The 24,161-nt window shown below is 38.8% G+C and overlaps 3 protein-coding genes across 3 annotated transcripts; all 3 read right to left on the bottom strand.

Moving 5' to 3' along the window:
- Positions 1–6,089: 6,089 nt before the first annotated feature.
- Positions 6,090–10,032, bottom strand: LOC140936688 (synaptotagmin-14-like). Its single transcript, XM_073386178.1, has 4 exons — positions 9,901–10,032; positions 9,626–9,810; positions 9,188–9,388; positions 6,090–8,361 (listed from the first exon to the last, which is right to left on the bottom strand). Exons 3-4 carry the CDS (start codon positions 9,280–9,282, stop codon positions 7,026–7,028), a joined length of 1,431 nt encoding a protein of 476 aa, XP_073242279.1. The 5' UTR covers positions 9,283–9,388; positions 9,626–9,810; positions 9,901–10,032; the 3' UTR covers positions 6,090–7,025.
- Positions 10,033–15,398: 5,366 nt separating this feature from the next.
- LOC140947527 (synaptotagmin-14-like) lies at positions 15,399–19,260 on the bottom strand. The gene is made up of 2 exons (XM_073396662.1): positions 17,811–19,260; positions 15,399–16,133 (listed from the first exon to the last, which is right to left on the bottom strand). Exon 1 carries the CDS (start codon positions 19,063–19,065, stop codon positions 17,812–17,814), a length of 1,254 nt encoding a protein of 417 aa, XP_073252763.1. The 5' UTR covers positions 19,066–19,260; the 3' UTR covers positions 15,399–16,133; position 17,811.
- A 2,100-nt stretch (positions 19,261–21,360) lies between these two features.
- LOC140936678 (uncharacterized) lies at positions 21,361–22,702 on the bottom strand. Its single transcript, XM_073386171.1, has one exon. It carries the CDS (start codon positions 22,666–22,668, stop codon positions 21,529–21,531), a length of 1,140 nt encoding a protein of 379 aa, XP_073242272.1. The 5' UTR covers positions 22,669–22,702; the 3' UTR covers positions 21,361–21,528.
- Between the last annotated feature and the right edge of the window lie 1,459 nt (positions 22,703–24,161).

The following is a 24,161-nucleotide window of genomic DNA, read 5'->3' as shown; positions in this document are numbered from 1 at the left end:
AGTTTACCACTTTGGAATAAAGATGAAGACAAATATGACAATCGTCTTATTCTTCTCATTATCGCCAACAGCAAACTGCCCGTACGAATGTGATGGTAAGTCTTAAAAGCATAAATAAATTACCAAATACGAGGGTTTTCATTGCAGCTGAAAAATGGATGCTTAAAAGTACTGGAGTTGGTGGCCTTATTTCTCTTCAAAACGGGAACCTGTGACGCTAAAAACTATTGACAGTTTTTCGTAGAAGCTATATTTTTCTTTGTTAAGATTTGTTTCCAAAAGAGAGGGACAAATATAAAGTAAGTTTGATGAGTGGAAGTTCTTTAATATCACCGCGCACTCAGCTGAAAATTGTTCCTCTTAAAGTGCTAACTGTATTCGCCGTAAGTTTCTAATTACTCTGTTTCTTGCAGTAAAGCTTTAGGTACTTTCGGGACTTTCGAGAAACGGGCCTAGTATCAGCATTGATTTGATTAAAACAGATGAACTTTTTGAAAATTTGCACCGTATTCAAGGTGACCGGGCCTATCCAAAACCGTTGCGTAAATACAATGTTGAAAACTTTTAATGTTTTTTTTTTTCTGTTGTGTTACCAGAGTTGAACGAAAAAAGTTTGTTCATTTTTTCGTCTTGTTTGCTACGGTTTACGTTTGACCTGTACGGCGAGGTAACAGTAGCCTTGATTCAAAAGGATATCGAAAAGTATCTTTCATCTATCAGCCACGCCATTTTTAGCACGTGACAATTCTGACGAATCAGAAGCCAAGGTTGAAATTAGGAACTTCATCGTTTGTTTACATGAATCATTCGAAATCATGCATGGAGAAGTGAACATAAACTTGCTTGACAAAATGTTTCTAACTACTGCCGATATTGTTACGCGTTTAGGGAAACTATTTGGATTTTTTTCCTAAATGGGTTACGTAAATATCAGAGAGAGAAACGATTCGACAAAATTTTCGAGGCAAAGTGTGGAATGGAGAATGTAATCACAAGTACTCTGCCGCGTTTAAAAACTGTCGAGTCAAGGTACAAGAAACCAGTGTCTCATTTAAAATCATTTGAACGCGAAGGATTTCGCATGTTATCTATCAAAACGCATCCAAGATTAACAAGCTCTTCTTTTTATTACTTGTCTTTGGTCTCTTTTTTTCCCAAGAATTTTCTGGAATGCTCACCGTCCCCTAGTTTTTTCGTAAGATCGTCTGCATCGAGGGCTTACAGGTATGGGCAGCCATCTTGGTTTCATATCTACCGAGGGGGAGGGCGCCAGGGTTTATAATAATGGGGGGAAGGGGGAGCGGAAGAGGAGAAAAAAAACAAAATCCAAAACCGTCCCCGCCCCTTATAAAGTAGATTTGACACTCATCCCCAGGCTAGACTCGGAACATTTGACTGGCCAAGATGGCCGCCCGTTCCGCAAAGCGCCCGATCTCCGACGATCTTACGGACAAATAGGGGACTTTTAACAGCCTAAAAATTTATAAAACTAATCTACAACAAGATAAGTCATCAGCAATAAAATATTTCTATTAATTAAGAGTTTTGCATGGTCTTTACCGATTTAAATGGGGTTGTTTAGTCATTCTAATCAGCGGTGTGGAACATTCCATAGCCTCCTCGCCTGGTGACCAAAAGCGCAACATGAAAGACTGGAAACCGAATTTTAGAAAGAGGCTAGAATACCTGTTCTGTCAAGAACAGTGTGTAAAAGGGGTTAGGGGCTAGACTTCGAGGCCGGCGCCTCCCTGCGGTATAAAACATTGTAGAGTACCCCCCTCTCTCTTCCCAGCGGCATTTGAAGCTTTTGCCATGCGCAACCATGTTCTCTAAAGTCGACAGCAGCTAGATCATAGTACCTGAAACTTGAAAGTTTTCAAATGTGCCGTTCTTTAATCGATGTTATTCTTTTAGGGTAGATGATTCTTAATTCTTTTATTAGTTTAATGTTACGCTTTCGATATTTTTAGAGTTTCCCTCGTTTTCTTTAGTTATGTACATCAGAGAACAATAACCCAACAATTAATGACGGTACGGGAAAAAAAAAACACAAAAGCTGGAAAAAAAGCAATAAGACTGTAAGAAAGCTAAAGCTGAACGAACCAGAGTCACCATCTATAAAGGTTTAATTTGAAGGTTCCAGTTCACTTTCTAGTCCTTCAATTCCTTTCGGCGATACATAAGTGGTATCTGTCCGATTTTTATCAAAGTTAGATAATCATTTGAGGTTTTCTGTATGCAAAAATTTGTTTTTGCCTCTCAAAGTTAAATCAAAGCAGACAATAACTAGATAGGTTTGCATTTCTGGGCGGAGACCAGATCTTTTCTAGAAAATTTCGTTAATGAGACAAAAAAAGGTCTGAAAATCAAGCCATGCAGGAGCTTTGCTTTTACGCACACTTGATTATCATAATCCATAAGGAGAGATTTAACTTCTTTGTAAATAAACAGCCACTTCACCCACTCTCTGGGAAAAAAAACGCCAATGTCAAGGTCAACAGTTGAGGAACCACGAGGTAAACGACAGCAACCAGCAGCAGAGTAACCGAAATCTCTTTTGGACAGTGCTTATGTGCTTTTAGGCACAGACCAAGACTTTCCTTCTGTTTCATTTATGAGTTTTTTTAAATCCCCCAGTACTATTTTGGTTTAGTTTGCGTAAGGTAATCGCTCAAGCCATTAAGCAGAAATCAAAACTTGTTGATTAATTTTTGTGTTTTAGCTTCACTCAATTCAAATGGTAAATATTTGCGCTACTAGCCTCCGGGGTATTCAAGGCAAAGTCACGAAACACTGCAAGCCTTAGTTTTTTCGGAAGCTTTGTTGAGTATTCACGTGATTTTTTAACTGTTAAACAGCGTTAGGCCAACTTTTCAACAAACTTTGCTCACCTTTTTTTTGGGGGGTTTTCAATTCATGATTCAGACTTTTTCTTTGAAAAAGTTTGGCTCCGCTCATTTCAAACAATGAAAATGGTTAACTTAAGAATTTCCTTCAACTTCCTCGAGCCATATCAAGGTTATATAAATTCCCATCGGTAATTATCTCTCCACACTTGTTATAAGGTCTTATAACGTTATGCGTGATATTAGTTAATTGCCAGCTGTGAATCTTCAAGAAAAATAGGGCTTCCATCAGCCAAAAAAAATCTTTGGTTTAATTAACCTTCTCGCATCTTTCGACTAGACTGTTGTATTGCCGATCCCCCCCCCCCCAATAATCCTCTTCTCTGGTTTTTTGAGATTTTTGAAAGGGAATACTAGTTTAGACATGACATTTTAAACATTATACAAAAAAGATATAGAGAGAAAGATATGATGCTGAAAAAGATCTAATCTACATCTATTATAAGGAGTGCAGAAAGCTTTTGCATTCATATTTAATGACTCCTGGCTTTATAAAATAATGACGCATTGAAACAATGCATGGAGTTTCGCTGCGAGAAATTAAAGAAGCTTGGGAAATTTGTTTTGCCACCTTTGATGAAATAATAATAATAATAATAATAATTAGTATAGAAAATTCCAAGACTCAGAGCAAAATTTGAGACAAAAGCACACATTTCGTCCGAATCGCTCGAACATCATCTGCGATGTGAAGTGTCAGGTTGGGTAACGGAAAAGTACGTTCCCGCGTGCCTATTGAGTGTGGCTTTTCTTTGTTTGATGGCAATGGAGTCTTTGACGTGGCGCTTGATAGGGTTATTTTCCTCGGATAGTACTTTCACATTGAGTGGGTTGATGTTGTGACCCGTTGTGTGCAAGAGAGAATTGGTTGCGCGGCAATGCTCGAAAACGGCAGAAGTTTCACTGGATTAGTGTTCTTTGATCCGGGTACTAAGGGTCCCGATGGTCTCGCCAATGTGGCCAATGCACAATAATAATAATAATGATAATGACAATAATAATAATAATCATGATCACGATGACCATGATCACCATCATCAACAACAACAACAGAAAAAATTAACAGTTGAATTAGACAGTAAGGATTCAGACATCAGACAAAAGATTCTCATTTCGTGTAAGACAAATGGTTAAATATCTCTGAAGGTTCTCTCCGGCTGCAGGGACCCCACCGAGTTAGTCGAATAAGACGAAGAATAATCTTTTGGCATTAAACAATTTCTCGGGGAAGCCAGTCGAATCAGTATTAGTTATAATGTTGAATAATTCACACCAGTTCCAGTGAATGATATACCCTCTTTGAAGCAGGACCTTTAAAAAAAAATACACGCTTTGAAATACCTTATAGATAATTTCCCTAAAGTCGAATGGCTGAGAGCGAGTTTCTTATTTCGAACACGTATAATCCTTATCAGATTTAAAAAGATAAAAGAAAATTAGGATTGTCTGACGTGCCTCTTTCCAGACAAACACTATTCGCTCGAAAGGAGACTAAGATCTCTGATTTCCCATTCGTTTTTATGGTTCGCGCTGATTTTACTATACATTGTATTTAGTTTTACTGATGTTAGCTCTTGGATAGGGTGTCTGACTCTTAGGTCATTTTCTGTAAGCCTCGGTAAAAAAGATACAATGAACGATTTACTTAATTTACGGTTTAAGATCATGTTTGAGTGCTCCTAGAATTACAATCTTGGACAGAATAAAATGGAACGGCAACCACGTCCCCACAAATCAAGGATGAAGCCGTGCGAAAGCTGCAACTCGCCATTTTCCCATACATGATTTGGGGGGGAGGGAAGGGGGATCTAAATTTTCCATCTCTTTTGTCCACCAAGATCAAGATTGTAACTTAGTTCAGAGTCGTTTTGTCATTAATTATCTTTCATCGTCTGCCACGTCTGATATATCTCGACTCGATTGAACATTAGAATTGAACCTACTGATTAGTCAGTAAACTGACTAATCTGTAAGTTGCGCTGATTTCCAAAATTAGCTGTAGGCTCTTAGCCAATGAGAAGACAGATAGTGAGTACAATGTATAATAATGATAATAATTTTTTTAAAAAACACTCCTAAACATTTATCGTTTCATTTAACGGAGTGGTAGGAGCTGATCGGCCCCGGTAATGGTTTGAAGAAGCTTGAGGAGACTCTAACATTTTTTACAAAATTTATCTAATAAAGTTGTAAATCAAAATACTTCGCTTATTTTATAATTATTTCTAAGTATTGAAGTGTTTAGTGGTGAAGAAAAAAGATTTCAAAAATAAAAAATGCTGTAAAATGGTTTTTTGGGTCTAATTTGCTAGAAGCAATTTTTGACTCTTTGGTAAAATTCTCTCGAATTTATTTTAACACTAGTTAGACCAACCGATAAAATTAAACTATGGAACAAATATAGACTCTTTCACCACGAGAACTATTATAGAGATTAGACATTACAGGAGTTTAATGGATGCTTTGAAATTTGACTAATTCCTTTTTGTCTCAGACAACATGTAACAAATTGATGTGATTTATACGAAACAAAGCAACAAAAATATATATATTGTATTAAAAGTAAAACACTTTGCTCTGAATTTTATAGACGAGATGATTTTGAGCATTCTAAAACGCTACCGATATGTATTTTGTCATTTATAGAGGCCTGTTTACAACTTTCTAATGAATTGCAGAATGAACTCCACAGAAAACTGGTAAGCTGCTGAAAGCTGCATAAGGCTTAGCAAAGTCAAGTTAACTTATACCTTCAATTGTGCTAAATTAGTTGTGAAAAAAAAATCGGTAGGAAGCTTTTAAGAAAACAATCCACATAAGCCTTGCTTAACTAAACATGTAAGCTCGATTTGTAGCAGTTTGACGTAAAAGGCAACCTTGTCCGCCGCCATATTGAAAAACGAGAAGAACCTGGGGACAAGGTTGACTTTATAGGCGCAAAGGAACAAGGGCGCACAAAATGGCTGGCACTTTCACCTGTTGAAGCGTCTTTCGTGAACGGAGGTGTAGAATTAACAAGTTCAAGATCGCACCTTTCAAAAAATTTTTCATTCATCCCCAGCAGGCTTATTTTGCTTTTTCATGGGAAACAAAATATAGGTGAAAGCTCTTGAGATGCCACATTTCGCCCGGTGTAGTTCTAACTATGAAATGTACACTTACGTATGCAGCAGAAACGCGGACGAGAAAAATGTCGTCAAGCAATCCGTAAATTGAAAAATGTTCACAAAATCCATCTAGAGTCGCAGGCTATATAATTATGTATATAATTACGGTCAGGTTATATCTCTGTTTTAAATTTAGTGTTTTTATAGATTGCTTAGATCATTATACGTTTCTGGGAAACTGCCCACCCATCCCTCCCCTAAGCTAACATTAACACTTACTTCTCACTTAGGGCAAAATGTTGGTTTAGGGAAGGAGTAGGTGGGCAGTTTCCCAGAAACGTATAATAATCCCTTTAAGATCGCTTTAAGGAGCTATGTCGCGTTTTTTCGGTACTCGTTTTTAACCCCAAAACATATTAGAATCAAAGAAAATTCTTAATTAATGGTTCACTTTTATTTTCAATTATTCTACTGCTAATACCTCAACTATTAATGTACGTCTTTGGCTTTCGATGGCCAGAATGGAAGCAACTTAAAGAAATTGGTTGTCTAAAAATGACCAAAAATCGTTCATCCTTTGCTTTTCCTTTCATAGAATCATTTTATAACTCTCATCTCTATTTAGGGTTCGAAGTGTGAGAGAAAATGATTACGATTACTTAGTTATAAATTAGAGGGTTAGCTACGACCAAAAAACGATATAGCCTCTTCAATTAAGACATGCGCCATTAAAAATCTTTGGCGCCTGAAAATTATTAACACTTTGTTTAAGTGGTAATTTACTTTAGGGCTAAAAAATAACTATCAAATCATTTCTTGGATACTTAGTTTAGTTATAGCACTACCGTCTTGAAAAGTCGACTTCTAATTCTACTACGCGAACACAACAACATTCCAACACTTGACGAGCATGTTCTCAGGGATGTCATTTCGTTAATATTGGCTGTCGGCGTTTTTTGGTGTAAGATGCTTGGCTATTGTCGTTTTAATTTTTGCTTTGGTTTAGATTTTTTTACATTTCATTAATTCTATGCCATGCCACCGTCGATTTTTCCTTTCGCCGAGTCATTTCGTACCAGTGGCGCAATTCCTCTTCGCTGCTGTAGTTTTGGCCGAGTGATACCCTCCCTACTTTCTGTTTTCTCAAAGCAAGTGTTCTTGTCGAAATGCTTGTAACAGTAAGAAGAACGGTCACGGCGTTTAACTCGTGCTCAGGAATATGAAAAAGAAACATTTCGTTGTATTCTGGGTCTATCATATGACGTCTTGGAGTAGTTTTACTCTTGCTTATTAGTTCTCCATTGTTTTTAATAACACGAACACCAACGTATGTTTCACGCGCTTTAGAATCGGTTAACATTCCCAAATTTCTCGTCTTGATAACCTCAAGAATGAGTTTTCCCGTTAAAGGACGATACTCCAAAGAAAGGAGAATTTCTGGTCGATCTTCCTCGGAAATTGCCAGTTCGCCTTCGTACATAATTGCCCCCGAAGCTGCTTCGGGAACGTACGACCCTGGTGGCTGCAAATCGACTGAAGCGGGGATCATTTCCGAGTCTAAATCAACAGACCTAAGCCGGAGAGTTCCCTCGCCGAGCAAGTGCTTTGATCCCATAGCACCCTGCTCGTATAAACGAAATCTCAAGGACATATCCTTGACTTTGTCTTTGGGAAACAGGTACATCGCCACGGGTTCGTTGAAATCTCTGGGCTTTGTTCGAAAACTCTGTCTTTTTCCGGGCAACAGCATAACGCTTACTTCTAACAAAGACGTGTCCCTCTGATGATACGGTGGGAATTCTATTTTAGTAACGGTCACTGAAAGCTTAGCAGTGTGCATAGTAAAGTCTAATACAATATGAAGCCGACCAACACCCCGAACACTTGCGTCCATTGTCCAATCCGAACTTGAGCTAGAAACTCTCTTGGACGGTGTTCCAGCGAACATTCGAGGTGTTTCACTCCGACTTCTTGCCGGAACGCTCCCAAAGTCTCTCCGCGCCGCGCTCCCTCGGACGGTCTCGTCGTCTGAGACGACGCTGCTGGTCTCTAAATTCTGCCTGTTGCGTGTGATACTGGGCACGGATCGCCCATTAGTTAACGAGCTCAAACCGTAACTTGGTGTAGCGAGGGTATATCTCCGTCTAAACTGCGTTCCCGCGTTAGGAACTTGCACCGCCAAAGCGCCAGCACTGGACTCCTGTTTTGGTTTTCCTGGAAGAGGAAGGGAGCTATTTCTTTGGAAGTATCCGGGTGCGTTTTCTTCATCTTCATCGTCTACGAATTCGTTGTCGCGATCATCATATTCACCCTCTTCGTCGGCTTGTCTCACATCGCTTGAGCCGGCCCTAAAATGCAGACAACATCGAAACAAAGGCACAGAAGGTATGAAAAATTTAAAAGGGGCTACATTCATTTCTGTGGCTTTAATTAAGCGGTATTAACAAAACAGACCCTGGGTAGATAGATCCACACAAACATATATTGCTACATCTAAGTCTGCGGATAAACGCCTAATGTCTCAATTTCAATTATTCGCCAGTATCGTTTCACGACTCCCATTGGTTCTTAACTTATTTAAGATTCTCTCGTATGCGTACAAAATTAAAACATTTGATCGGGCAATTATGTATGTTTTCCAAGTCTTGTATTTGTCCGTGATATGATGAGACTAGTATTCAACGCTTGGGTGAATTTTCAATGAGGTTTGCTTTCTTCCTTTTCTTTCATAATTTCCCTCTTTTTTTACAAAACGAGAATGTTCTATTCAAGCGTATCGAGTTCTTTTCATTATTGAACTCTATCAGATGGTGACTCCCTATTCAGTAAAAGCCAAAATATTCTAAGCAATGAATTTGACTTTACAATTACGACAACAGCTGGAATTTTGTGTTATGAGGTCCATTCGGGTTTCCGCGCGCCGTCAAACCAAAACATACCAAAGGCTCGGATTGCGGCCATATTTAGATCATTTATTTTAGATCTTTTACCAATCTAATTCAAGGATGCGTTTGGTATATAGAGATAGTTCATAGGAAGACTCGAAATCTTTATTGGCTGCGGAACTTTCACCCCACCCTTGCATTTTCCAGCCGAAATAAAGAACGCGATTGAATATGAAATTAAGCTGGCACTAGAGAAATAATTCCATGCCCTCAATTTCTGGATTCTTACCTCGTTTCCTCCGTCGATGCGTTGGTGGTTTGGTTTTCTCCTTCTGGATTGATAATACTGCGGAAAAATCCACCGATTTTTGCTGTAAAATCCATTTTGTGGGGTAACGAAAACCTCGAAGACAGACCCGAGTTTCTAAACGCTACTAGCAGTCCATCTGGTGTCGTGAAAATTAAAATGAAGACTTTTTTACTGCAACTGCTAAAAATATTAGAAAGAACATCAATTAACAGGCGTTCTTTTCACTTTCTAGAGCGTAAACAATATTCGATTGGTCGATTTAAATCTGCAAAGAATTAAGAAAATTGCAATTCGCCAAGAGAGTCAAAACTGCTCGTTCTAGCAAAATAAGAAGTGAGATTGGTATTTTTCTGGAACGTGCAAAAGAGATTTTTTTTCGCTTGAATAAAAAAAGGTAGCCGCAAATCCCAAACTTACCGTAGTTAATGCAGAGCTGATAACCTGGTGAAAGTTTTTCAAGCTACGTTGTATTTTTTCAATCTTCCAATGTCTTTCATTGTTGTTTCTGTTACCAGCATAAGACGCCGAAATTATCGATGCCTTTTCAAAATGGTTACAATGCCCACACAGAGAAGAATTTCATGCTTTTCCCCATACGATCCCTGTTGAACGTAATTGAATTATTTAAATGCAAAATCGAAATGGAGGGAGACAAAATCACGATGGCCAGACCTTAAAAGATCAAAGAGTACCTTGCGCAATATGTTTCTGAATCGATTCGAAAACACAGTTTGGTAAATTCTTACTCGGCTCTGTGTGAAACCGAGGAATCAAAAGTATTATCTCACAGAACAAATTACGACAACCCGAAATACTAGCCAACAAGCTTCGAGAAAATCAATTAATTATATACTGTTTTTTGTAGCACCTGCTCACAAATGTGTATATTTACATAAAATATTTTGCCCATAAACTCCTCATGTCGTATTTTCGCAACACACGATTTGTCGCCGATGTTTTGATCTTTCATCGCAATCGAATCAAAACTATGGAAAAAATACATGGCTTTCACAAAATTGGAACAGTAACCTTTTTAGCGCAGATCATGCCATAACATGGCTTATTTTACCCAACAAAAGACGCAAACGGCCTAGCTTATTTTCTTGCGGATGATTTTCAAGCTTTTCCTAATCACTGTTAGCAAATAAAGACTTGAAAAGTCGTAACTTGAAATGAGAATTGCTCTCCCTAATATTTTTACGTTGCGGTTCGCAAATCCCTTAACATTTTCTTCGGGTCATTCTGTTAATCTTTTCTTCTTTGCGTTGTCAAACTATAGAATATTTCTGATTAAAACAAAAACAATTGTTTCAGGTTATACATATAAGGTATTGCTCGGTTTAGTAGTTGGCGTTCATTTCGAATGCTATGCTGTGAAGTGACGCCATCTGGCATAGAAGTAAATAGTCCCAAAATTAATTAACCCACCAGGCTTGCAAGAATGACAAAAGACATGCAAATCTTTACAAGAAAGCCCTCGTCTACGCGTTTTAAACCCACTTGAGCCGATCTCCTTGTTTTCAGCGGATTTTGAGGCTTACTCGCCTCTCGCTAGTTGAGAAGATCTGAATCGAGTTCATTCGTTCTTTGTTATGTTAAATGTCGTAAATTTAGGGAACTCGTCAGAATTGTTAGAGATTAGCACAAAAAAGCGCTTATTTCTCAGACTACATGTGAGCCACAAACACAATATCTTCTTTGAAAACTTAAATAAAAAACACAAAAACGGGCAAAAGCCAATCTTTTGTGCACAATTTGGCGTCGTTTTCTCACAAAAAGATCAGAATTACTGAACGTAAGATGATAATCGTCCTGAAAGATAGTGATAATCATGCACGTTGATGTTATTTTGGCGCACTGGATGGTAAGAGGTTGGACTCGGAACGAAGCTTCCACGTGTATCTCCTCCTTGAACCAACTAATATTATCTTACTCAAAAAACGTCCGTTTTCGTCCGTCCACATGCAACGAGAAGCCCGACGTTTTCAAAAATCTCCACTTTCAGAATCGTTTAGAAACACCTTCGTTTTCGGTACCTGAGGACGCCGTGAACACGCAGACGGAAGGATAAAATGAAGGAAAAATCTCCGTTCTCAAAAATATCCCGATACATATGGACGTCGCGTGGTCTTAATAAAGGAATATCGAGAAGAATTGAGACATAGTGTAAATGAAAGCAAGCTCTTTCCAGCACATCGCAACATATCACGGTAAATTTGAGATTAAGAAACAACTGAGCCTCTCACTGTAGGTTCTCAACTAAACTCAGTAATGTTGAGAAAATTTCAAAGCGTTCTGAGCCGACTTTTTTAGGGTTCGAATTTAAGAAAAACATAAAACGTTCAAAGTCAAATATTTCGTTCGAGTGGAGCCCTTAATTGCTTTAATATTATATGCAATTATAAATAAAAATCCGAGCTATCGCCGATCAACGACATCGTCCATATTCCACTTTTTAAAAACGCCTTTGAAGGACAAAATGCACAAGTAACATAAAACTTTTACTTCTTTTCCGTTATCCGTTTCAGTTCGAAGAGTTTAACTTAGTATACATAAAGGGAATCTTTAGCAAATTTTCGCAGCATTGCCGTTGCCAAGTTACAAGCTAACAACACGATGTGGAACGATTCCTTGTTTTTAAAATCTGTTTTATTGGAAAGAAAAATGTCTGAACAGTGAAACCCTTATTAAGCGGACTCTGTGGCAACCCTTTGAGCCTTAAGAGTGATCAACATGAAATTTCCCTTTGTAATATGTATGCTTTATAAAACAGAGTGGTGATGAGAATTGAGGACTTGACCACAGAAGATAAATCTTATTGATACTTCAACAACCTCTCCCCGCTTCTTTCATAGGAAACGTATAGCGGCAATAAATGAGGATTTTGATTTTGATATTAGGGTTTAAAGGGGTTAAGAGAGTTACATTCGGAGTAGGAAGAGAATCGTCAACCACCTAACATTTAAATTTCATATGCTTTAAGGGAGGGAGGTGAAAGAATCCCTTGCAGCTCTAAACCCAAATAAAGTTACAGGGCGTGATAAAATATCTGCGAAACTATTACGACTGGCAAGTAAAGAATTGGCACCATCATTAACAAAAATTGTTAACGGATGTATTTAAAACGAATGCTGCCCAAAAGAAATGGAAAAGAGGAATCTTCAAAAAGGATGACCACAAAGATAGCAAGAACTATAGACTGACCAATTACGGTACTTACATCAGTCTATTGCGATAAAAGTAGTGAATACGATAAACTTCTTTTAAGGGCTTAACTCCCTTCAGCTCCCTTCGCTGCTAAACTGTAGGTTGCAGGAGATGGCAGTAATAATGTACCAAGTTAAGTATAATTTATGCCCTAGTCATATATCCATTATTTTTAATTCAAGCAACCGAAGTTATAACCTAAGAAATTCAGATAATTTTTTGATTTCGAGAATAAACACTACCACCTATGGGAGACACAGTTTTAATAGCGGAGCTCTCGCGCGCGAGGCGCGTCAGCAGAGCACCATGAGTAAGAAAATGAAGTAATCTACCCATCCGAGAAAATTTGGTAATCACGTGACCGTCCGTCCGCACCACAGGCAGACCAATGTAAAATAACTCAATCAACAGGTATGGCAACCAAAATGCAACTCGAGATTATTTTTTGTTTATACTACTACCCGCAAAAGGTTTGTAGGTATTTCAAATTAAGCTGAAATACCACTGCTCTAAGCCAATCAAATTGCAGAAATTTCTCATGTTGTAGTATAATGGCGGAAAATACAATACCCACCGACGTCTTGTAAAGCAGAGACAACAAAGGAGTCAGTAAAGACGAAAACGGAAAGCGGAAATTGTTTCTTTATCTGTGTTGTCTAAAGTATTAAGCTTAGATAAATTGTCATGTCCACAAATTTGGAATATAGAGCAAGAGAAAGACAGAGAAAAAGAGAAAGTGGGCGGCAGGCCAGCGAAGCTCAACGAGAAAAAGGGCGACAGGGATTTAGAGCAAGAGGTAAAAAACAAAGGAGACATATTTTTGTTGGAAGAACAACACGAAAATTTGGTAGCGGCGGTGACAAAATGAGAAATGCTAGCGGCCACCAATGCAAGGTGAAAATGAGCGGCAGTGAAGAAAAGTGAACGGGATTACGTACGACATTTCCTCCATAAAACGTGTAACTAACAAGTTTCTGGAAGTTTCACGTTGTAGTTGTGCAAAACAACGGCGAAGAAATGTTCAAAAAAAGTGTGTTGCACGTACAAAGTTGCTTTTTTGCTAATTAGACCTATTGTTGTTTTTCACTGTTTTCCGGCGTAGCATGCCTTCGCCGCTTAGCATTACACGATTTTATATTTTGTTTGAATAAACTATAAATATTATCGAGAGCTTCGCTTTTAGCCCTGGCTAACTCTATACATTAGATATACTGGCTCTGTAATATGTTTCAAACTAAGTATACACATAAAGAGTTCTGTAACGCTTGCTTCTTTTAAGAACCAGGTGAGAAAAGTGGACATTCAGAACCTTTTTAGAACTGACAGCTGTAAGAACAGTCACCCGTGTAATTCTTAGAATAATTAAAGGCGCGAGCAGGGTTTTCGAGTTTTTTTTTTGTCAGTTTTAGGTAGTTAGGTGTCCACAATGTAAAGTAAAGTAAAACTTTATTGAATCTTCCGGTCAGGGTTTTTCAGACCCAACGTATATATAGAGGATATTACACGGTGGTGCGAAGATATGAATTTTATTTTCGAGTGGCAAAACAATATTTTACGAACGAGCGCAGCGAGAGAGTAAAATATTGTTTTTGACACCAGAAAATAAAATTCATATCTTCAAGCCACCGTGTAAGGTTCTTTTTATTATATAGACAAAAAGACATCGATAAAATAATAGATTTTTATTCGCCATAAGTAATTGTTACGGCTCAAATTTACAGTACAGCAATATAAGACATTGTTTACAATAATCTTTAGGAATAACACTGAGCTGAATAGGGCTCTACAATGGTAAAATATCAGCAAAGCTTTGAAAAATGTGTCAGTAAAATTCAAAAGACGCAAGCCAACAAATTTCGGGTGGAAATTACGGAAATTACGTCATCGATAAACTCACGTGTGAGATTATGAAAAATAAACCACTCGCGTCCCGGATGTAGTTTTTATGAATTTTACGAGTGGTATATTTTCCAGTAAAACACTCGTGTCTATATAATAAAAGCATATAAATAATTCATATTAAGGTAAAATTTCTAGACGTTAAAGTTACATAAATAGATAAAAACTAGCTGACAAGAAATGATTCGAAAAGGAATTCTCTAAGTTTCGTTTTGAAAGTACGCAGGCTATCTGCAGCAGTGATCGCACGCGGCAATGAGTTCCAGAGTTTAATTGCTCTATATAGAGAAGTTAGCTGACATGCGGCCGATTGATAAGCTGGGATATTAAGATAGTCCTTATTTCTTGTGGTGCAATCATAAAAAGTGGATTTTGTCACAAAACGATCACTCAAGTAACTAGGTGCTAACCCTTTCACACACTCAAACGCGAGAACGCCCACCGTATACGTCAAATAATAGGCTGATTTAGCAACAGGACGGGAACGTCAGTGACGACGGGAAAGCGCGCGAAAAGGACTAAACACGACTTTCGGTGCCGAATTTGCCGCTCTGCCATTGGTCAAGCCAGTTGTTTGATCTGCGCGCGCCGTCGTCAACTGACGTTCCCGTCCTGTTTCTAAATCAGTCTATTATTTGGGCGTTTATCCGTCTGATATTTGGGAGTGAGAAATGGAAACTAGTGACCGTAAGGGAGCGGTATATTGTGGTTTCACTGGACTTTTTGTCATTCGGCCCTGGTCGACCATCACACATTTCACTGAAATGCAGTCTCTGCGCTTTCTTTAAGGATAAAGAAACAGCTACAACTCCTTAATTACAGTTCATCTCTATGAAGGCGCAGCTTAACTATATTTCCTAGCGTTCTGCACTACAACATCTTTTTTTTTTATTCGGTCTCCCTTTTTTTGTTTTTCTTTTGTTTTGGTTGAAATTTTATTTGCCGCATCTTTAACTTCAAAAATGTCTTTGCAAAAACTTTGAAGAAAGCATCATTTTTCACAACTTGTTTCCATTAAAGAGTATATGTTAGAAGATCGTCGCATACGTATTTACTCGATTAAAAGCTGAAGATGAAAGCATACTTCTCAATAAACGCCCCACCTAATCACAGAAGTAAGGCGCTTATTCGAGGATTATAAGAAAAAACTCGATACAATAATTGATTAATTTACACCGTCCAGAAAACGACGATTCTATCTCAGCAAAAAAGCGAGACATTGGAACTTTTAACATCTCATTGCTTCTACGTAATATTAAGAATTGCTAATAAGGACCGCGGCCTTCAATCAAATTCATTTCATTTTATCTATTATTGTATAAACACCGATAAAAAACCAAGTGAGCGTTCGCGCGAAAACTTGATATCTTCACATGCGAAAATAACATGTTATCTTTACATGTGAAAATATCACCATTGCTATGGCTTCATAATAAACCGCGCCTTATTTAATTATTTAAGTAGACTGGTTTGGCATTTCATTGGTGTTTATATAATAAATAGAACATTACATGGTCGCTTGGAGATACCAAATTTCTCTTCTCGTGTTGAAAAAAATATTTCACTCGTTCGCTGCGGTCACTCGTGAATAATTTTTCAACACTCGAAGAGAAATTTCGTATCTCCGCGCGGCCATGTAATATCCTCTATTTATTTCTCTTTCGGAGATACCAGCAGAAATACTGCTCTAAAATCCGAATTGAAATAAAGATATGACTGATTTTTTTTATTGATTTACAGTATTTTAAAACAGGCATTGAAAATTCACATTCCTGGAGTAGTCGCTTTGGCTGTTTTATAAAATTCCTTCATCTGTGATCTAAAGAGAAAGAGAAAAGAAAAGTTTGACTTTCACAAAGAAGAAGCAGTTGATCTGACAACGCGCAAAACATCTCTGTTCAATGAATTTTCTTTTGGAACATAATAAAGCATCAATAGCCTAAGGGTATTGATGCATGTTGATTCAAAACCCATGATGAAACCTCTAAATTAGAGTGCATTCCTCTCAAATTTCCTAAGTTATTTCTTGCGTCATAAGAAATGTCAAGACTTGCTATACTGTCACAGGCGACCCAAGCTCACGTTTAGAGGGCGGAATGTAAGTCTTGCCTCGTGAGCTTGGGACGCCTGTGATACCATTAGCTACCACTATTATGCAGTTTCCCTCCTGTGATACAGGAAGGAAGGAAGTTTAACTCAGTGGTTTCCTTTCTACGCGGCATGTAAGGGCACGTCTACACGAATCCGGATATTTTTAAAACCACATCTTTTGTTAAACGAAACGGTCTTCTGCCTGACAAGAAGCCAGTGAATCCGTTTACCAGAACTGCATCTTTTTGAAACCGCTCTCATGAGTTATATAAAGCCCGGTCCAAATCCGGTAAACAGATTTGCGGCTTCAAAACTGTTGGGATTCATGTAGACGGGGCCATGATATGTTAATTTCCCTTGAGAGAAAATGGCAAAAGTAGGATTGAGAACACAATGCATTAAATCCTTTTTTACACCGAAAATTTCATTTCATGAATGCATGATGTCGTCCAGCAATTGGCCTACTCACAAGCGGCAGCGGACGTATAATGCATTAACATACAACAGAAAAGGATGTTTGGAACAGACTTCAAGAAAACTCTAAAACAAATTAAATCTAAATTTTGATAAAATTTGTCTCTGAAAAGTTCAAAACAAATAAATGCATATTCAAACAAAAGAATTTTAGAATGTTTGGCAATTATTTGATATTGTACTAGAAAGACAATCACGAAGACAGGTTTTGTCGAAAATACAAAAATGGAAGACAATAAGGGCTTAACTGACAAACTTCAAAGACTTTTCAAACTTGTCAAGAGTTGAATAAATTAAGTTATTAACTACAATGAAAGGGTTCTAAACTTTATATTAAAAAAGTTGCTACTAAGAAATAATATAAGTCATTGGGAAGCTTTGAAATTAATAATATACTGACCATAGAGAAAAAAAACGATGACTCCAAAGTTTAAAAACAATACGGGATCATACCAATTACGCAGTAATAACCAGTCGTGGTTCCCAAAGTTATGTCGCCCGAAATGCTGAACGATGTCTCCCGAAAATTTTATCAGATGTACTACACAGAGAAATGAAGATAAATAAAGTGTGTGTGCAATATATATCCCGTTCTTTAAACCACCGTGAGGGTAAATGTGTAACTATTAATGGCGCTCTTTAAGCATTGATGAAACGAAACAGCGGGATAAAAGCGCAATAATTTTCGTTCTTTAAGCTTCAGTTAAGGAGACGAAACAAGCGCGATGAATGTGCAATAAAGATGCTAGCATGCTGTTGAGTACGGATAAAATTCTGGGAGACATTACTCAGCAATTCTGGGACTTAATTTCGGGAGACGTAACTCTGGTTTCGGGGGAGATGACTTTCGAGCGACTTGACCGTAAACCCATGTAGTATTTAAGACTCCGGTATTTACTTGCAATTCAGTAAATATGTGATTAGTGCATACCTTATTTAAACAGTGGGTGCCATTGCGTGATTACTCTCTCGCTGCCCTTCATGACTTCATTCCAGTGATTCTGCTGTTGATGACTACTTGACTGCTTACCAAAACAAACTTCGCCAATATTCTCTCTCTTTCCTCGCCTCTCCGTTACACGGAACAACGTGAAGGTAACGCCGATATTCGCCAGCTTTTCATAGGTGACGCGGAACATAAACATCTCGTTGAATTCGGCATCGATAACGTGACGCTTCAGGGTTGTTCGGCAGATGCGTAGAAGCTGGTTATTTTCTCCGATCAGCTTCATTTCCACAGCGATATCTTGCGGCTTGGAGTTGTTCAGGAGGCCCAGATTACGTGTTTTGATGACTTCGGCGATGAGTTTCCTCGTCAGTGAGCGGTATTCTAGCGAAAGAAGGATCTCGGGTTTGCTGTCTTCTGAGGACGGTTGAACAGTTTCTCCTGTAATGCTAGAGAGTTGACGAGAATCGATGGCGTAGGTATCTGGAATATTCATATCCAGGGCAATGGTGACTGCTTGCAGACCAAGCCTGATCTCTCCGAGATTCACCACTCCTTGTCCGATCAGGAACTTGGACATACCGCGGTGATCGTACAACCGAAATCGCAGAGACATATGATTGATCTTATCCTTTGGTGTAAGAACCATGGTGAAAGGGTCTTTAAACTTCTTGGGGCGCATGCGAAAACTATGCTGGCGAACTGGTAGAAGCATGCAGCTCACTTCCAAATCATCCATCTTCCATTTTTGGAATGGAGGAAACTCTACACCCAGGACAGTGAGGGTCAATTTGGACGGCTGAGGATCATAAACGAACTGTAGATTGATCCGTCCGCCTACCCCGATCTCCTTAGAAACTCCCGAAGCTGCGCCTTGTTCTTGTACAACTTGCACGCTCCCGGGTGCGTTGTAACTGGGATCCTCTTCACTTCCGACGCTGGAAGGTGCTGCAGAGACAGTACTAGCCTCCTCGTAGTTTGCTGGTTTGTAGTCATCGCTTGGTGATACAACAGAATCGCTCGTTGGAGGCGCATATTCTAGTTCCAAATCAGATCTTTTGTCTCCCTTTTCTCCATTTTGTAACACATCCTTTCCTTCTTCTGGTGGAGCGTCTTTCAAATCAATGCTTTCAGTGCTTTTCGTCTGCACTTTTGGACGCGATCGGCCTTGAACGCAACAGCTAAAAAGCGAGAAAATCGAGAGAGATGTTTTGGCTCCTTTCTCTCCTTTCTTAGACATAGTTTCTGTTCAGTGCAAAACGTCGATTGTAAACTTGCCACGGAATGTGTGAATCCTCGTTGGAAACGTATTCAGGCTGACTTGGAATTCTTTGACGTGGTTCTTCAAGTTTCGATTTTAGTCTACTAAACTTGTAAAGAGTTTGTGTAAACGTCCCTACTGCAGGACTTAAACGACTGCGCTGTCTGTTAGACTGGTTAATTATTTGCGTGGTATCTCAACACATAAATTTGACTTGATAATGAGATTCGAAATATCTCCCGCTCATTTGATATGTGATTTATTGCGGGTTGGTTAAAGCCTTTGTTTTCTATTTTAAGGGAACTATGAAACACAATGCGTGGCTGGCATGGTCCGTTGCACTTCAACGAATCCTTTAAGCATTTTTCGTAAGGGACGCATTTGTAAAATTATTTATATAATTGTTTAAACTTAAGAGAAGATACAGGATTAACTCTTCTCGCAGTTGCTCCATACTTAATTTTCAGCTAATGATTTGTGTTATCACAACAATGAACATACCTCTGTCTACAGAAAAGTAATTATAAAGGAAGGCAGTTTTTATCAACAACAGTTTTTTTATCGTGTAGAAGGGCGGGCTGTTTGCTTTTTTCGCCATAATAAAAATGCATGTTTGGAAAAGTCATTGTTAAAGAAATCAAATTTCCATTATGGGTGGCATGTTATACATTCTGAACAATTTGTTTTTAATAAATAAAATGTCATTTGTCAACTGGCTGGTAGAAGGACAATACAATAATGTTTGATTCATAAATTGATAAAACTGTATAGTTGAAATAAAGGGCACTGTATCAGTTATTTATGCAGGACAAACTACAGCTGTGGCTTTTTTATATGTACATACGTTTAGGCTGAAAACTGAAAAAAACAAAACAAAACAAAACACACGAGGGGACACAACTACGAAAGCAGATGAGGGACTTCCGACTTCCGACTTCCGACTTCCGATTTCCGATTTCCAACCACCGATTTCCGACTTCCGACTCCCTCTTTTTATGAAGGTTTTATTAATATTTATAAATAAATTCTATTGAGAAGTTCAAGGCAACGTCTTGTCAGTCTGTTAGATTTTTATGACCGCCTGATCACACATTACACAAAAGTGCACGAACTAATAACTAACTCTGCAAAATTTCTGGATCTCAACAATCTTTTTTACAGAGATTGCTATTGGATTGTCGAACGATGGAAGAAAAGTATGGGCTATCAGTGCAATCAAGCACAGGAATCCATATTTGCAGGGCTACAGTTGGTTGAGATCTAGAAATTTTGCTACCATAGCAACGTGACGTGACAACTTCTCCTCGCTATGGACGTTGCTTTGGGCATTAGGAGTTGCGCACTGGGAAGCTATAGTTTGGTTCAGTCACTCAAGCAAATCATTGCCGTGAGGTCTGTATGCCCAAACACCCAATGCCCGATTGCTAATGACCAATTTCTAAAGCAACCTTTTTCGAATTACGTGATATATATTGTATCGGTTTTATCCACTGTCAGTTGTCTCGCTCTAAATAGGGGAATCCAGATTCTGGAATCCGAGAAATTTTTGCATGTGGAATCCGGAATCGTGGGCATTGAAATCTGGAATACAGCTCAAGGAATCCGGAATCTAAATTCCACCGATAAAGTTCGGAATCCGGACTCCACGGTCTAGAATCCAAGACTGTCTTGCGATTGCATTGCATAGGATGAGTTGTCAGTTGCCGTGAAAACCACAAAATATCGGTAAGCTGAGTCGTTTTTCCAATTTTATTGTGATAAATAGTTGTTCAATATATACTTAACAGGGGCTATTTAGTTATTTTCCCATCTCTTGCAATTTTATGTACTTCTCTGATCTAAGCCAGGCAATTGTACGTGGAAGGGACCAACTCAAAATATAAAGCTATTTTGGTCCCTGGAAGGTACTCCTTATAAAGGTCTACACGGGGAGGCTCCTCTCGAAAAGAGTACGTTTTTCAACAGGCTTCAGGTATATGAAAGGGTAGAGATATCAGTATTTGAAGTATATGAAAGGATAGGAAAATCTGTCATTCCAGACTATAAAAAGGGCCAAAAGGGCCAGCAGATGCACTTAACTGTTGTGAAAAAGTCGACGTTCTGGTTATGTAATTTATTCATATTCAAAAGACAGTGGGTTCGCAGTTAAATGGGATGGAGAGTTCCAAACTAGGTCTGTGGAAGGGGTACCATTTGTCAATATAAGGTATACGAAAGGGGTATCTTGTCTGTTAAAAATGGTACATAAAAGGGTAAGGAACAGAGCTTCCCCGTATAAAACTTTCTTGAGTACTACCCGGGGCTTGCGCACTTATTTTTCAACATTGTGTAAATTGCTCCTCTTTTTCTTGTAATGTTCTGTAATGTTTATTTACAATATTCGTCTATAGTGTAAAACCATTCAGAAATCTGAATCTGAGTACGGCACATCAAAAAATCTTTTTACAAATGCGTGCTGCAAGGGTCGTGGGGAGTTGGACCCGACAACACCATTTCATTTGTTCCTGTTCGTTCTCGCGCATGCGGTTCAATCTCCACGCTGACGTCACACTGCTTGTCTTCTTTACGACAACAACAACAAAAGGACAGCAAAGGATTTCGACGCTTTTTAAAGGGTGAAACTGCGTACAAAACCGTGCAAGCTAAACCAAACTCTGTCAACCGAAATAAGGTCTCATGAACAAACCAAGGCCATGGCTCCACTTTCTTATCTTTTCCTAAAATGAAAGTAAACTCTATAACTTCGACTAGATCGTAGATTTTTAACGCAAAAAGGGCAAAGCAGAAAAATATTGTTAGAACGGTGATGATAAACACTTTGCGTAAAGCTTTAGAGTTGAATTTTGCGCGTTTAATAGACGGCCTCTGTGTGTCTCGAAGGCCCGGTCTTGCAGTGACTCTCCTATGTTCACTGCTCTCTCGAAAGACTTTGTAGCCACTTCTAGTGATACGAATGCCCGTAAACAGAGTCATAGACAGCAAGTATACAGTGCACACCATAAATAATGCGGAAGTGTTTTCGACAAAAGCCGTGATCACGTCTGCTATAATCACAACGCTGAAATGTCCCACGATGATAAGGACTAAGAAGCGAACTTTCCGCAGTTTGGAGTACGTCAAGGGTGTAGGCTTGATGCTCGCTGTGAACGTTAGCTGGATCAGAGTGAACGCTGCCATGAAGCAGGGAAAGCCAAGACCAAAAACAATTCGATGAACATAAAGGGGAATCACTACATCGGCATTGTTGATGTTGGTTGTCATTTCGTAGGGAAAAACCACAAGCGCCAGTGCGCGGGTTATCCCGAGGACAATTATCATTGAATGCACCGCATACGAGACGTTGCGAGATACTTTTTCCCTCAAATGACGCCGTTTTGAAGCCTCGACCAGGCGCACAGAAGAGTAAACAGCTAGTCCTAAAAATAAAACTACGAATGAGATCCAGTGAAGCTCCCAGCCCCACTTAAAAGTGGCCTTTGCCTCGTACCAATCAGGAACCGGCTCTGAATTTAGAATCCTTCTTTCTCTTGTTGCTTCCAGATTGGGGCTAGGATAGCTTGAATTGGTCGTTGTATTCGTCATACCACTTTTCTTAATTAATTTGCGGTATCAGCTACTTCCTCCAGTCAGATCGTTAGTTAGGGTGCAAACTTAATTTGTTGCAATCTGCAAAAAAAAAAAAATAAAAAAATAATAATAATAATAATAAAATAAATAAATAGAGAACTTATTCGTCGCCATTATCTCAAAGCTCTTGTATGTACTTGGAGTATGTTGTGTTCATTTTTCTGTAGCTGTGGAACTATTTGAAATTGCAACTAGCCAGAATACAAGAGTACAGTCGAACCGGTTACCCCTCGCCTAGGTCAACATTAACACTTAGTTCTCACTTTGGGCAAAATTGTGACTTAGGGGAGGGGTCGGTGATCAGTTACCCAGGAACCTCAATTGATCAGTCGAACCCCGAACCCCGCGAAGCCAAAATGACCCGACAGTGCCACTGTAGGCGGGAGAAGATAAAACAAGTGAGTTGTGCGTAATAGTTTGATTAAGTAATACATAAACGAGCTACGTTTGAGTACAAACATTAACCACAAAGGACTTCAAAGGACCGCAAAGGAATATGCCGAAGAACGTAGGATCTATAAACACCTGATCTACTTTTGAGTGTTTCCAGAGAAAAAGTTCAATCAGTACGTTCAAGGTCGATCCAAGCTCAACAAACAATATCCTGCAGGAACAGCTGATTGGTGCTGAAAATTTACCTTTTGATAACTAACAGTGACATATTGTCCGTTTATGCGTATCGGAAGATGTTGTAGATCTACGGAGACTATGAGAAAATACAGGTTACAAAGTCCTTAAAGTCCTAATGATTCAGTCGTTTTCACGACTCGATTTTTTTCAGGTTCAGAGTTTCTTTGATCTTCCAGTCAGTTAAATATTTGAGCTCAGAAACTACTGAGTCTTTATTCACTTGGTTCTTGAGGGTTTTCACTGTTTGTTTATTGCGGATACTCAATCGAAAGTGCCCTTCATAGGGATCAATATTTAGTTAATCAACTCATCGTTACCAAGCAAGTTCTGAAATTTCGAGCGGTTTACAGTCTCCTCTAAGCGAAATGACCCTTTCCAGACTTTTTACCAGCAGGTTGGGAAAGTGAAGAACGATAGCTGTCCTGCTTACGCCCTGGTACGATCGACTGTGTGAACCCTGTGTCATTCATCACTACGATGTCGCACAGGGGGAGAAATCTTGAGAGAAAAGGAAGAGTAGACCTCCTCGATCTTACCTCCTAGTGTGCCCCTCGGCGCTCTATATAAACTAACCAAAAAAACTAACCGGCGCCTAGCAAGAAGGCTACAATGTACCAGGAAGATTAGGCGTTTTTGCATCTTTCTATACAACCGTGCGGCGTTGTTTAGAGAAACGGCTATGAACTTGAGATTCTCTGTGGTATGCTCTTATTTTTTGACATTTTTTATCATATTGTTATCGACATGTCGGCGTGTACTAAAGATGATGTGAAAGTCATCCTCAAGTGGAAATTTTAGTCAGCCAAAATTAAAGTCTC

Source organism: Porites lutea, chromosome 1, assembly GCF_958299795.1.
Source record: "Porites lutea chromosome 1, jaPorLute2.1, whole genome shotgun sequence".
Lineage (NCBI taxonomy): Eukaryota > Metazoa > Cnidaria > Anthozoa > Scleractinia > Poritidae > Porites > Porites lutea.
The sequence above is the reverse complement of the archived record's forward strand: the minus strand, read 5'-3'. Positions and strand labels throughout refer to the sequence as shown.

Bases quoted from the DNA above. Each gene is read 5' to 3' on its own strand.
- LOC140947527 (XM_073396662.1), bottom strand. From the start codon at position 19,065: ATGTCTAAGAAAGGAGAGAAAGGAGCCAAAACATCTCTCTCGATTTTC.
- LOC140936688 (XM_073386178.1), bottom strand. From the start codon at position 9,282: ATGGATTTTACAGCAAAAATCGGTGGATTTTTCCGCAGTATTATCAAT. The intron at 8,362-9,187 runs GTAAGAATCCAG...TCTGCATTTTAG, and splicing joins GCATCGACGGAGGAAACGAG to GGCCGGCTCAAGCGATGTGA.
- LOC140936678 (XM_073386171.1), bottom strand. From the start codon at position 22,668: ATGACGAATACAACGACCAATTCAAGCTATCCTAGCCCCAATCTGGAA.